The sequence below is a fragment of the Barbatula barbatula genome (genome assembly GCF_947034865.1).
Source record: "Barbatula barbatula genome assembly, chromosome: 22".
Taxonomy (NCBI): Eukaryota; Metazoa; Chordata; class Actinopteri; order Cypriniformes; family Nemacheilidae; genus Barbatula; species Barbatula barbatula.
The window spans coordinates 19487073-19500933 of record NC_136785.1 but is presented as its reverse complement, the minus strand read 5'-3'; the positions used below and the strand labels follow the sequence as shown (position 1 = coordinate 19500933).

The window sequence follows — 13861 nt, the reverse complement described above, 5'->3', positions numbered from 1 at the left end:
ATGATTGTTTCATTTTTAATGATAAAACATCTCACAAATAGCCAAAGCACACTTTTGTCAGCTGACCAGTGACTGACCAATCACAGATCAGTTAATGGCGCAGATAACACTGTGCTGTAAACAGAATAAATGCGGAGCTGCTGCAGATGCTTCTGGACATAAGAAACACGCTGTCAGACACTATGGCCACGGTGAGTTCTCAGCTTTATTGAATGCGTTTCTTTACTCCGTCGGTTCTTATGCGTAATAAGGATCACTGCGTTTAAAACAGGAAAGGTACGTGTGATGCTCATGCTTTTATATTACAAGATCTGTCAGACGTCCAGAAATGTGAATGTATTGCGTTACAGAGGGTGTGCGCTGTATATTAAGCTGTAGCCTACACGTAAGTTTAGCAAGCGGTGACATTCCAAACCTTTTTTCATATTTCAAACCTCACAGAAACGCAGTTGTTCTATGTCGATTTATCAATTCAATATCAAGTTTAGGAAACCAATCTTTTTGTGTTTAATTGAACAAAGAATAGGCTTTAACATAAAGAGTGAATTCGGGTCAAAGACGTTAAGATGTGCCCATCAAAAGAAATGTACAAAAGTTTATGGCCATAGAAAGCACATTCAATGTCAAGCATAACGTTTTTGGAGAATAAAATTAGCTTGAAATAATGTTACACTGTCATTCAGTGCAACACAATATTTATGTATTTCAAATTTCAAACGAAATGCTTATTCTGACTTGTAAATATTAAAATATATAAAGAATAAGTGAGCATATTACATTTATTGCGCTTCAAATGAGTAAAAGATTCCTGTTGAAAAAATGGGCAAAACCTATAGTAAAAGTAGTCTTTTAATGCTTGACAAGATTGTTACACTGATTTACATTTTAGTCAGCGTCTTCTGTAAATCAGGAAAAAATGTATTAATTAAATGAAACAGAAAAGTTTTACACTTGTGTTTACGCTTAAACCCTTTTTCAGCTTTGACCCATTAACAAGGATGTATATGCATTTATATGTTCCTCATGCTTCTATCGATCATTATTACTACATCCTAATATAAACGTGTGTTTTGACATTCCCATAATATGCACAACAAGTAAATTATCAATTGAAAAAAGATTGCAAGCAACTGCATAATAAAGAACGTTGAAAAATGAACAAAACGACCAAATAATTCGCTACAAGTGCACGAAATGCACTATGCAGTGGCTGTGTAGAACCCTCCCCAGGGCACCGTTAGTCTTTATCCATTGAAGATGGGTTCTTAGACAGGACTTCCTTAGAGCGGCCGTATTGAGCATGGCATTCCCACCAAATAAAAAAATATATAGGTGCAAAGTGAACTGTGACAAATACAAAATGCATCATTGTTTCAAGGTGACATCATGTGACATTTTACTTGAAGCTTGAATATTTTCAACACGATGTGGTGGTTCAAAAAGATTGTGGCGCCACATGCACGTCGCGACCATGTTGCTCTCTATTTGAGCGTGCTTGATGCACGTCTATTTATATGAAGTGATCTGTGAAGGGCATGGTCATTAAAACATTTGGGGCTTTAGCCCCCTTAGCCCACCCCTATCACAGCCCCTGGGTTAAAGAGGTAATGACACAAGGAATCAAACTTCCCTTGATCTTTTGACATAGAAGAAGTCTTGCTAGCAATGAGCCGTTATGAACGTTTTATATCTTAAAATGTCCTTCTCATCATTAACAAAAGCATTTAATTAATCGTTCAGAAAGACCTGAATGCAAAATGGCTGGATATGTGACATCACAAGGTAGATTCCTTTTCATATAACCTGCCTACAGGCAAAATAGCAGCACCTACTACTTTTACATCATCGCATCATTACTCTGACCCAGTTTATCACAATTTGGCCCTTGCCAAACTCACTCTAATCCCTACGCTTGATCATGACCAAATGTTCACTTGCAGGTTAATATATCCCACCTACTAATAGGTGCCGTGATGAAGAGATATTGAGATTTATTCACTTCACCTGACAGTGGTCATAATGTTATGCCTGATCGGTGTATATATAGTATATAATAGTTGTTCTTCTTTCTAAGGAAAATAGAGGAGGACTTTGGGATTCATTGAAGAAAGCAGCTTTTGTCATTGGATCTGGACTTTTCTTCCTGGTCGCATTTAGGAACTCTGTAACATGGTAAGCAAGTGTTGCTTTTATCTTAAACAGTTTGATTAAGAAGTGCAATATGTATAATACCGTCTAGTCTTCATTTCTGTGTCTGTGGTTCTTTTAATCGACAATCAACCCAAATGTTCTATTTGTAATGCTTATGCTGTAGTTGTAGTAATGCTTATGCTGACTTTTGGCAGACTATAACTACAAATATACAACTACGGTGGTCTTTTTATGTCTGTGTAGGCATTTACAACAGTTTTGGGGAGCATCTGGAGATTTCTGGCAGAAACAGTGGACTAAACTTCACTTGGCCTTTGGTGAAAATGAGGCTGCCTTGTTTTTTATTGGTTAGAAAAATTCTAAGATTTTTGTTTACCTTAATGTCACATCCCCTTTACACATTGGTTATGAAATGCTTGCACATGTATAGACAGAATAGCTGTATCCCAATTCATAGGGGAGGACTAAATTATACAGTCTAGCCTATGGAGGATTTCCTTAGTTACATCATCGGTTGTTCCCACCACCACTTCTGTCGCCAAAAGTATATAATCAATTATTTTGATTAACTACAGTTTTAAATGTTTTTCAAATATACTGTCACCAGCACGCACCGAATCAAGGGATAGTCGAGGTATTGACCTATCCATTTCTTCTGTCCGTCGCATCCTGGGGAAGAAAGAAAGCTTTCAAACTGGATGCCTTTTGTTGCACCGCTGCGGTGCATTTAGTATTGGAATTGGCACAGAACTATAATCACAGTTTAGCACTGGAACAAAACTCTCAATATGAGCTGAAGTTCAATTATATGTAGACCAGTAGATGTATTAGTGTTCACAACTGTATCCTGCATGAAGATTTTGAACTAATCACAAAATGTATTAGATTAAAAGTAGTTTGCGCTTAAAGTGGAGTTGATGATGCTCTTAATAACCTTCAGCAAAACATTTTTTTACATCAACAGGAACCATGTTGGTACCCACTCTTTCTTTTTGGTTGTTTAATGCCCTCCTGATGGTGGTTGACACAACTGGGAAACCAAACTTCATCACTCGCTATAGGATCCAGCCGGACAAAAACAATCCGGTAACATCCTATTTTCTTCACTTGTCGAAACCGCTTACCTGTCCTGTTTAACAATCCTTTCCTTTTCAACTGATTGCTTAGTGAGAAATTTGGTTGTTGGAGCAACGTAGACAACGCTTCGGGTGACCCGAGTTCGTGGTCCTTGCCCATTCCCACTGCCCTCTCTCCTCCTGTCGCTTCCTGTCTGTCTCTCTACTGTCCTGTCAGAAATAAAACCAAGAAGGTAAAAAATATATCTAACAAAAGAGATATTTGGCTATAAATTGACAGTCTACTGCTGAGTTTTAGCAAAAAGTGCTGTCAGCAACTTGAGTTTGATAATATTCTATATTTTTTAATGCAATAGTTCCAAGTCCACTGAAAATATTAATGTGAAATCACTTGTACAGAGGTTAGTACTGATATTTAGCAACAGGTTTGTCTGATTAAAATAAATTTACATTTACACAAATTTTGAATATTTTTGCTTGTATATAAAAATGTTCCAGACGTCTTTAACCCCGCTCTTGGAGGCGCACTAGCAGGGTTTCCATCCAAATGTGATGAAAACCTTTTTTAAAGTTTGCAATGACAGAAAAAACAAATGCAAAATGAGTGCGATTCCGACAAGTTCCTCGAGGAGATGACGGTGGTATTGGTAACCTAGTAGCCAACAGTAAATAAAACCTGGAGACCACAAAGACACCGTCAGCTGCTTGGTCTCATGGGTTCTTTGCTTCGTCAGAATTTATTCAGCAAATGTGTTTACATGACCTTATATTTGCTCAAAGAAAAACCACCTCAAGCAGCAGTGAAACTTTTTTTTGCAAATAAAACCAGCCTGAATGGCTACTTTCGTGCAGAGTTCGGCTCCAACCCTTATCAAACACTCCTCTATCTCATTCAGGATCACTTGACAGTTACAGACCTAAACTTTACAGTACAGTTGGCCTCCAGGAGCAGGGGAAAATACCTAGGTACTGTTTAATCTAAATAAAACGCAAATGTTTCCCTGCAGGTGGATTCGGCCCGGTTGCGTCATGCAGTGAGAAAGGTGCTTTTCAACCAGGTCTTTCTGTCAGGACCGCTGGTAGTGATGACCTACATAGTGATGAAATGGCGTGGCAAGCCATGTGCTCCTGAGCTGCCCACTTTTCACTGGGTCCTGTTGGAGCTGGCGTTCTGCGGCCTCATGGAGGAGATACTGTTTTACTACACTCACAGGTCAGCATGAATTTTTGCAGATCAATTCATTTTTAGGTCAGTTGATTTTACTTTTACACAGGTTGTCTATTAATGTTTTCTGCAGCTGTATGTACAGTATAATATGCATAAGATGAAGTAGTGATATACTGTATTTCACATGCATAATACTTCATGATAAATAAATTATGACCTTCTCCTCATGAAATATGTTAAGCACTATTTTCCAACATAACATTTTCTTGATTTCAAATCAAAGTTTGAAAATGCTGTGATTTATTAAAGAACTGCTGTGGCAGATGAATTTTAACTTCCAATCGCCTGAGTTTTCGATTACTGAAAATCTGATTGGTTTAATAGATGAAATGAGATGGAGACTGATGATTGTACAGGTTGAGTTTATTCTCCAGGCTAAAGATCGATGCCTATAGTATCAAATAATCATTTTCATGTTTGATGTTTTGACCGTAATATTTTCATATCATCTTTTAACCTCATTCCCATCAGGCTTGTTCACCACCCATCGCTCTATAAGAGCATCCATAAGATCCATCACGAGTGGACGGCTCCTGTTGGAGTTGTGGCGCTCTATGCGCACCCAGTGGAGCATGTGGTAAGATGAATCTGTGTCATAGGCTTCATCCTCCAATGACACGTCACAATCACTTTGTCGGCCACTGTGTCCTTATTTGTCTTTTATTTTATTAGTTGTCTAATATGCTGCCGGCTCTGATTGGTCCAGTGCTGCTGGGCTCACATGTGGCCACCACCAGCCTCTGGTTCACCATCGCTTTACTGGTAACAACAGTGTCGCACTGTGGTTACCACCTGCCCCTGCTGCCTTCGCCAGAGTTCCACGACTTCCACCACCTCAAGTAAGTCCAAGAATTCATGTGTTGAGATTCCAAAGCATCCCAGTCTAGTCTCAGAGGCTACGAAGGATTTCATCTTATCAGCTTGTGTGCACCTTCCTGAAGACACCTCAGCCATATACAGTATGAGGGCAGTATTAGAACTGTTGTGTAACGTTTCACTGTGTAGTGTCATAGCTATTAAATACTGTTGGAGCGATGATACAATAATTACCATACAGCAACTCCGGGTTCGTTGGCCATGCAGTCTTGAGATAAGATTGATTTGTTACCCTATGAGCTTTCAACTTTGTTCATACGATAACCTTTATTCTAAAAGATACCAGCTCAACTGCATGTGTGAGGATAGTTTCGGAATAGATAAACTATGTATGTCCTTTATAGAAAATATTTATATTTACATTTATTCATTTGGCAGACGCTTTTATCCAAAGCGACTTACAAGTAGTTTTCTACAGTGGCACATTACTGCAGAGCAATCAGGGGTAAGGTGTCTTGCTCAAGGGCACTTCAGTCATGACCTGCTGGCACTGAGATTAGAACCAGCAACCTTCTGATCACAAGCCCAACACTCTAACCATTAGGCCACAACAATAAGAAAAAAAAAATATATATTCTTTTGCCTATGAATATCTTTATCTCTCTAGGTTCAATCAGTGCTTTGGAGTGCTGGGTGTGTTGGACAGACTCCACGGGACGGATGACAAGTTTCGTAATTCAAAGGCCTACGAGCGACACACTGTATTACTGAGTCTGAGCCCGTTGAGCGAGAGCATACCCGACGTTGCAAAGAATTCACAAGACTGATCTTGGTATTCAATGTCTTCGTGTTTTCACCTTTGGACATGTGCTGATATAATCTCAGAGGCTTTATAAATTGACCAAGATGTTGGTCTAAATTCCCTATGGGCCCACATTCCTGCTTTAATGAATCTTTATTGTTGTATTAAGGTTTGGATTTAGTCTTTTAACCTAACATTTTTAATACTGTCAAGATCAAGCGTAATCTGTTAATCCAGATCAGCTCTGTTGATTTTGCACTGTCATTGTATGAGTTCAGGGTTCACGTTCTGTTTTTATGCACTCAAATAACCTGCTGTCATGAAGAGATATCCTCACAAAGCTTTCTTTCGCAAGATGTTCTTGTACAAGTAGGGAGGTGTGTAATGGTGTGTTTTAGCTTTTTTGTGTGAAAATGTTTTTTGCAATGCTAAGACTTATGATTTATGCTATAGGTTAATAGTTGTACACCTAACTGACCAAATGGAATCTTAAAATAAATATTATTGCTTATAAAAAGTAAAAATGTATACATTTATAAAATATTAAAATTACTACTCCACAATTTCTAGATTATTATTAACAAGCTGGACTTGTTTGCAGTAATGACATATTAATGACATCAATAATATGCATTCGTTTCTAATATAATTTTTAATTACAGCACTGCATACACTATTTTACCAACACTCTACATTGTGCCCCTAGTAAATAAAATAAAATCTGAACATTGTCTGTGCTCCTTCATTTTATTTATTGTGCCCCTAAATGTTATACTGTGTGGTATCAAAAATCTGTTCACAATTTAGCATCTTCAGTGTTTGGCCATAACATTGACCAACACAACTAGCCTGAAGTTAACGTCCAGTCTGTGTTTGGTTATAATACAACACTTTTCATTTACATTCATATTTCATTGACCATTAACTGTATTCAATTATATTGAAACTACTCAACGGTTTGAGTGTCTGTGGAGGTCTACCAGAAGTTAAGTTTGGGCCACATAACTTTTGTTTGTTGCCGCAGATTAAACCGTTGACGGGGAGAGAAAAGAGAGTTATGGTTTTCTTGAACACATCCAGCTCTGCTGGTGTTGGATACAAAGCTGCAGTCGAGGCACTGTATGCCTTTCCTCAGAACGCTCTGCGCCCAGGAAGGGATCTGTCTACTCTTGGTTGCCCTATGTTGACAGCCTTGGCATGGTTTTAGGCTCTCCTAGCGGGCCATTCTTGGGAGAACCACTGATGGGGACAGACCATCTGTTCATTTCTTTCAACTGAGGTTTTGCAGAGTATTCTTTACTGTAGAGCTCCCTCCACGAGGAATGGAACATTATGCCCTAAAGCGGAGGAGCATTCACTTTATGGTGCAATATTTGGACCCAGTAGGGCTTAAGGTTTACTGACAGCCATAACTGCTATTCTAGGCAGACACCAGCCTATGATTGATGTCCTCTGTGGAATCTGGAGGATGAGGCCTGCAGTGCATGTTAGAGTTCTGGCCTGGGATTTGGCGGTGGTTCATGAAGAGCTTTTCCTGTCACCCTTTGGACCCATTCTCTCTTGGTGCGTCTAAGCCAGCTCCGTTGTTCAGTAGTCAGGGCACTGATCGGGAAGTCTGCCATTTTAAGAGGTCTCAATCGCAAAATCATTCCAGTGCACAATGCAATGCAAAAAAAAAACGGAGCATCGAACAGAAATCACGGGACGTTTTTGGAAGTCTTCTAACCAAAATCGGCACTCTCAAAGTAAGACGTTTATTTTATTTTGAGATATAAACACACATTACTAGAGGGGCAGGGGACAAAATGTATTTAACCTTTAAAACGAATACTCGACTTTATTCTACTTTACACCGTGAATGACTTATCGAATTGTTTTTCATAACGTAATTTAAATAATGTCAGAGAGATGTTGGTTTTGCCTGTTGTTGAAAAATATCAGTATCACAAAAGCTTATAGCAGTCACGTCACAGGAAAATAAGTCAGCAGTGTCTCTATGTAAAGTCAGCTAAAGTCCTTACCAGATCCTGACTTCCTGTTCACCATATAGAGTGCATCCGGAAAGTATTCACAGCGCATCACTTTTTCCACATTTGTCATGTTACAGCCTTATTCCAAATTTATTCAATTCATTATTTTCCTAAAAATTCTACAAACTATACCCCATAATGACAACGTGAACGAAGTTTGTTTGAAATCTTTGCAAATTTATTAAAATCACAGCCTTTGCCATGACACTCAAAGTTTTGCTCAGGTGCCTCCTGTTTCCACTGATCTTCCATGAGATGTTTCTACAACTTGATTGGAGTCCACCTTTGGTCAATTCAGTAGATTGGCCATGATTTGGAAAGGCACACACCTGTCTATATAAGGTCCCACAGTTAACAGTACATGTCAGAGCCAAACCAAGCCATGAAGTCCAAGGAATTGACTGTAGACCGCCAAGACAGGATTGTATCTAGGCACAGATCTGGGGAAGGGTTCAGAACAATGTCTGCAGCATTGAAGGTCCCAATGAGCACAGTGGCCTCCATCATCTGACTCTTCCTAGAGCTGCTGCCCGGCCAAACTGAGCGATCGGGGGAGAAGGGCCTTAGTTACCATCGGGTTCTTGGTCACCTCCCTGACTCTGATAGAGCTCCAGCATGTCTCTGTGGAGAGAGGAGAACCTTCCAGAAGAACAACCATCTCTGCAGCGCTCCACCAACAGGCCTGTATAGCAGACCGAAGCCACTTCTCAGTAAAAGGAACATGACAGCCCACCTGGAGTTTGCCAAAATGAACCTGAAGGACTCTCAGACCATGAGAAACAAATTATCTGGTCTGATGAAACATAGATTGAACTCTTTGGCCTGAATGGCAAGCGTCATGTCTGGAGGAAACCAGGCACCGCTCATCACCTGGCCAATACCATGCCTACGGGGAAGCATGGTGGTGGCAGCATCATGCTGTGGGTATGTTTTTCAGTGGCAGGAAATGGGAGACTAGTCAGGATCGAGGAAAAGCTGAATGGAGCAATATACAGGGAGATCCTCGATGAAAACCTGCTCTGGATGTCAGACTGGGGCGAAGGTTTATCTTCCAACAGGACAATGACCCTAAGCACACAGCCAAGATTACAAAGGAGTGGGTACAGGACAACTCTGTGAATTTCCTTGAGTGGCCCAGCCGGAGCCCAGACTTGAACCCGATTGAACATCTCTTGTGAGATCTGAAAATGTCTGTGCACTGACGCTCCCCATCCAACCTGATGGAGCTTGAGCGATCTTGCAAAGACGAATGGGAGAAACTGCCCAAAAATAGGTGTGACAAGCTTGTAGCATCACACTCAAAGACTTGAGGTTGTAATGGTGTCAAGGGTGCTTCAACAAAGTATTGAGCAAAGACTGTGGATACTTATGTACATGTGCTTTTTTATGTTTATCAAATCTGCAAAGATCAAACAAACTTTTCACGTTGTCATTATGGGGTATCGTTTGTAGAATTGAGGACAATGAATTAATCAGTTTTGAAATGAGGCTGTAAGATGACAAAGTGTGAAGCGCTGTGAATACTTTCCGGATGCACTGTATTTCCCCCAAAAGTAAACTATCCCAAACTTTTTGCGAGTACTCTACCTGTGAAATTACTTTTAATTTTGACTGATTCTATTTTAAGACACTGTCTGTTGGTTGCAGTAAGAATTAAACAAGCGTGCTGGCTTTTCTCTGTTTGTCCATAGTGGGATGGACATTGAGTCCTTCATCTGTACCAGATCATTTATCAAAACATTTGAGTTATCAGAATTGTGGAACGCCCAAAGGACGGACCTTTCTGAATCAATGGTTCAAACATTAACAGGGTAATGGGGTAAAAGGTGCTAACAATGCTAGGGTCCTACAACACTGAAAATGATTGGCCAGCAAGAAAAATGTAAGAAACATAAGCCAATAACAGTACTGGAGATGTCTTTGCCCCCTGTAAGAAAGTTCAACAGCACATTATTTTTTTACTATTTTATAAATGTTCGTGTTTATTAGGAAAAAGCAGATCAACTACAAATGACATCACTAAAAGCAAATTACGCCCGCCTATAATTCAGATATTATGAATATGATTTCACCGTATTTTACATTTCTTCTTTCAATAAGCCAAGGACTACTATTGAGTGTTAACAATTTTAATAAAACATGTGCAGCTATTTTTTATGGCTCTATGGATATTTTCTTGTTTCACCCAGTTATCCTAGCCATTGAAGTCATAAGATCCACTACAAGATGCACCAAAACGCTCTTGTCCAAGAACACAAATCTACACGAACACAATTTCAAACTGCTTATCCTCTCAGAGGACTTTTCAGCTTGCAAGCTTTTTTTCTAATCCATTTTGTTAGGTAAAAGATCTTTTATACTATCATAAGCGTTTTTCATTAGGATTTGATCACAGCTGAATGAAGCACAAAAAGGGAAAACAGATGGGAATTGTCATATTTCTTGTAGTTATATTAATAGCAATAACGAGAGATGGAGCATGTTTGAATAAAGAAAAAACAAAAGCCAAGACAGTTCAGCTGACAGAACGTGTACACTTTGATATGCAAACTAAATTTAATGTTAAACTCCATAAATTAGATCAATGATTGGAATATTGCTTAAGGACCAAATCCGGTTGGCAGCGATTTCAAAGGCTACACAAGCGCATCCCTTGTGTCATGTATGATCAACAAAGGTTCGTCTTTCTTCGCGTGATTCCAGTTGATAACCTGAGGTCAGTTTCCCTTTTTTCAGACCATCATACGGTTTTGGATGTCTACACCGCTGTAAAGAAACGCAAGATATGATACTAAAACATACCCATATTAACAGCAAAGCTAGAATACAGTCAAAACAAAACACATTAAAAGACAAAGTTTTCATCGTTGAGCATTAAAAGGTGAACATGTAAGGCATATATCCATCTGCTCTATAAACAATAAAACAACACGTTACGACCGGGTGGTGCAAATGTCTCATAATTTCATGAATTTATATTTACACTTGGATTAACACTTGAACTGTTCTGAAAATGATTCCCATTCAGCTGGGGACACAGAACACCTTGTTTGACGGTGATGTAAAGAGAACAAGCCACTAACTAAAAGCAGCTTTCCTCCGTTCACAATGAGCAATGGTTTATTTCCGTTTCTCAGCGAGTTCATGAAGATACGAGCGATGCTGCAGACACCTCCAAAATCCCAGCAGCACATGCGCACAGAAAACCCCTAAACTCACAGCGCTTATTCATGGTATCAAGTGAGGAAACCAGTGTCCATGAGGAGGCTGGAAGCTAAACACCCGCCTCTCCTGTAACAGACGGCAAAACATGGAAGAGAAGGAGTCCAAGTGGGGCGAGTCAGTGTATGGTCAGATGTTGATGTCACAGTGATGTCAACATTACATCATGACCCCTGAGGGTTTATTGGCAAGAAAATGGAGCGAGGACCCCAAAAAGCGCAACATAAATCACCTTTTTTTTTGCATCATTTCGTTTTTTAATCAGTTTGTCTCACCTAGTACCTATTCTAGTTAAGAGAAACCACTTCATATAACACAACCTTTAAGCTCCAGGAAAAAATAAAAATGAAGGTCAGGGTGGAATCGCACATCATTCAGACAAATAAAAGAGTGATTCAGCTGAATATATAAAGGACCACTGCAGAGTAGTTTCCATAAAGATGAAACAAAAGCCTTATTCTACCCCAATATGACAATAGGAATAAAACTATTTAAGGTCTTGAATAAAACAAAGAAATGGAAGAATTTCTCATGCCCTCTGGTCTTTCTCTGATTTAGAAATGTTTTCAGATGTGAATGAGGTGATGGCGGAAGAGCCGTGATGACAATCATGAGCCATTTGTTGGCAAGTTGTTGTTGATGCATGCTTGTGCGGTCAAGTTTTTACCGCAGATAAGCACAAGGACAGGTGACCGATCACTTTGGAGGCTTTGTGTCTTGCGCAGGTGCTCGGTAACTTGTGTTTTTGGCATCATCTCTAGTGGAAGGGGCTCCGGCAGGCTGGGCGGGACCTGGACCAAGCTGTGTTTGGGATCGGCTGGATTGCTGACGCCGCCGTCCATCGCCACCGGAAGAATGTCTCTTTCTCCCTCCTTCCTCCATGGGGGGCTTGAGTTCACAAATAAACATTTTATTAATAACAACAAAGGCATAATTACCATGGCCCAGTAGTGCAAAGCAAAACAAAGAATTGACCCTTCGCAAAATTTACCCTGAAAGACCGAGAAAATTATCCCTCAAAAAATGAGAAGCTTCCTCTTCCCGACTGCGAATGAAGGTTTATTATTCTACATTTTTTAGCTAAAGTTAGCTTCACCTTCAATAAAAACGGTCATGTCAACGATGTCCTGCGCTTAGCGGTCTTTAGATGCGGGGCATTTAAAATTTAAAGAGACACGTAGCCCATAAACAAACTTAATGTAAGATATTGTAAATAATTAATTCAGCAAATTTACCATACCCATTGCATGAATTCAATCACATTTGTCATTATCATTTCTACAAAAAAATATCTGACCCCTTTAAGTAGTAATATCTGATCCCCCAGCCCCCTTTCAATTCGAGCACTGTCTATAATGGCCAATCAAAAGAGCCGATCAAATAACACAAAACCTATAGACGTAGGTGTGATCAACTGTGCAGCGTATGAGGCCTGGACCGTTCAGCTGTCGGTTGCTTGACATTTCTTTTGTTTGCAGTCAGAAGTAAACTCATACACACTGCAGATAAATTCGGTTTACCAAAGTGATAACAGCATTTTACTTTCGATTTAACCCCAGAAAAATTCAAGTAGTGAGCAAAGCCTTTACCAAAACTATACGCAGTGCGCAAAACCGAATTTAAGAACCGTTTAAGACTTATCTAAACGCCCATCAGATGTGTTTTCGTCTGTATGCGAAAGGCTAGAAAACAGCAGTGAAGATTCACAAGCCTTGCGCTAAAGTGTTGCCAGAACATACTTCATAGAACAGATCAGCAAACAAAGGCAATCCCAAAAAATCTCTTATATGCTCAAAGTGTCAAGCTTTATAATCTCAGACCAAAGAACAAACAACATGGTTGAACATGGCAACACTGCAAAAGAGTGCTCTCCAACAAAAAGCAGGTTTGTCAGAAGTACTTTAGTTTAATTGATGGACTAAGCAAATCTTAGAATGTAAACTGTTTGGTATTTGCTTTTTTCAGATGAAACAAACATTCACCAAATGTTTGTGCGTGTTTTTTTATCATTATTAAACAGGACAGCTATGTTATACTCGAAGCTGTTCCTTTGGCTGCTATCATTAATGTCTACTTTGTAAAAAGGGAGAGGAATATGTTGTTTGGAAGTTGTCAAGTTATGATCGGTTATCGGCGCACACAAAACCATGATCGGAGAACCCTTACATTATAGTGTGAACATCCATTAAAGCTGGGTATATATCTCTCTGTTTAGTATTACAATAATTAAAAAGCTTTTTTAAATATTGATCGCCAAAGCACTACTATGTCAGGTTGTTGGACTGGTTTGTTTGTTGGACAAAATGGTGGTCAGTCGCAGCAGCACAATATTGACGTTATGATTGGTCAGATCACATGGCAAGCAAACTGTTTGCTAAGGGTCAATTGCGAAAATGCTATTTCAAATCTAAAAGCAAAAACTATACAGTAAAACAAAATATATCAGAAATCACAACAACCAATAAAACAAATTGTTTTGCACTGCACTTGTTTTCCACTATATAATGCACAAAGTTTTTTCATTAAATTACATTTT

General features: G+C 39.3%; 2 protein-coding genes across 2 annotated transcripts in view; one reads left to right on the top strand and one right to left on the bottom strand.

Moving 5' to 3' along the window:
• Nucleotides 1-63: 63 nt before the first annotated feature.
• On the top strand, nucleotides 64-6804 carry faxdc2 (fatty acid hydroxylase domain containing 2). Its single transcript, XM_079486182.1, has 8 exons — nucleotides 64-191; nucleotides 2075-2172; nucleotides 2395-2498; nucleotides 3116-3237; nucleotides 4235-4440; nucleotides 4927-5032; nucleotides 5128-5294; nucleotides 5939-6804. Exons 1-8 carry the CDS (start codon nucleotides 147-149, stop codon nucleotides 6096-6098), a joined length of 1008 nt encoding a protein of 335 aa, XP_079342308.1. The 5' UTR covers nucleotides 64-146; the 3' UTR covers nucleotides 6099-6804.
• A 3259-nt stretch (nucleotides 6805-10063) lies between these two features.
• Nucleotides 10064-13861, bottom strand: part of larp1 (La ribonucleoprotein 1, translational regulator) — a 28990-nt gene continuing 25192 nt past the window's right edge. Inside the window, exon 19 of the mRNA XM_079486180.1 lies at nucleotides 10064-12213. Within this exon, the coding sequence (XP_079342306.1) occupies nucleotides 12022-12213 (192 nt within the window). The 3' untranslated portion in view covers nucleotides 10064-12021. The remainder of the gene's footprint in view (nucleotides 12214-13861) is intronic.

Excerpts from the sequence above, each read along its gene's own strand:
- faxdc2 (XM_079486182.1), top strand. The coding sequence starts at position 147 with ATGCTTCTGGACATAAGAAACACGCTGTCAGACACTATGGCCACG. Across the intron at positions 2,499-3,115 it reads GGCTGCCTTGTTTTTTATTG|GAACCATGTTGGTACCCACT; the intron begins GTTAGAAAAATT and ends TTACATCAACAG. Across the intron at positions 5,295-5,938 it reads CACGACTTCCACCACCTCAA|GTTCAATCAGTGCTTTGGAG; the intron begins GTAAGTCCAAGA and ends TTATCTCTCTAG.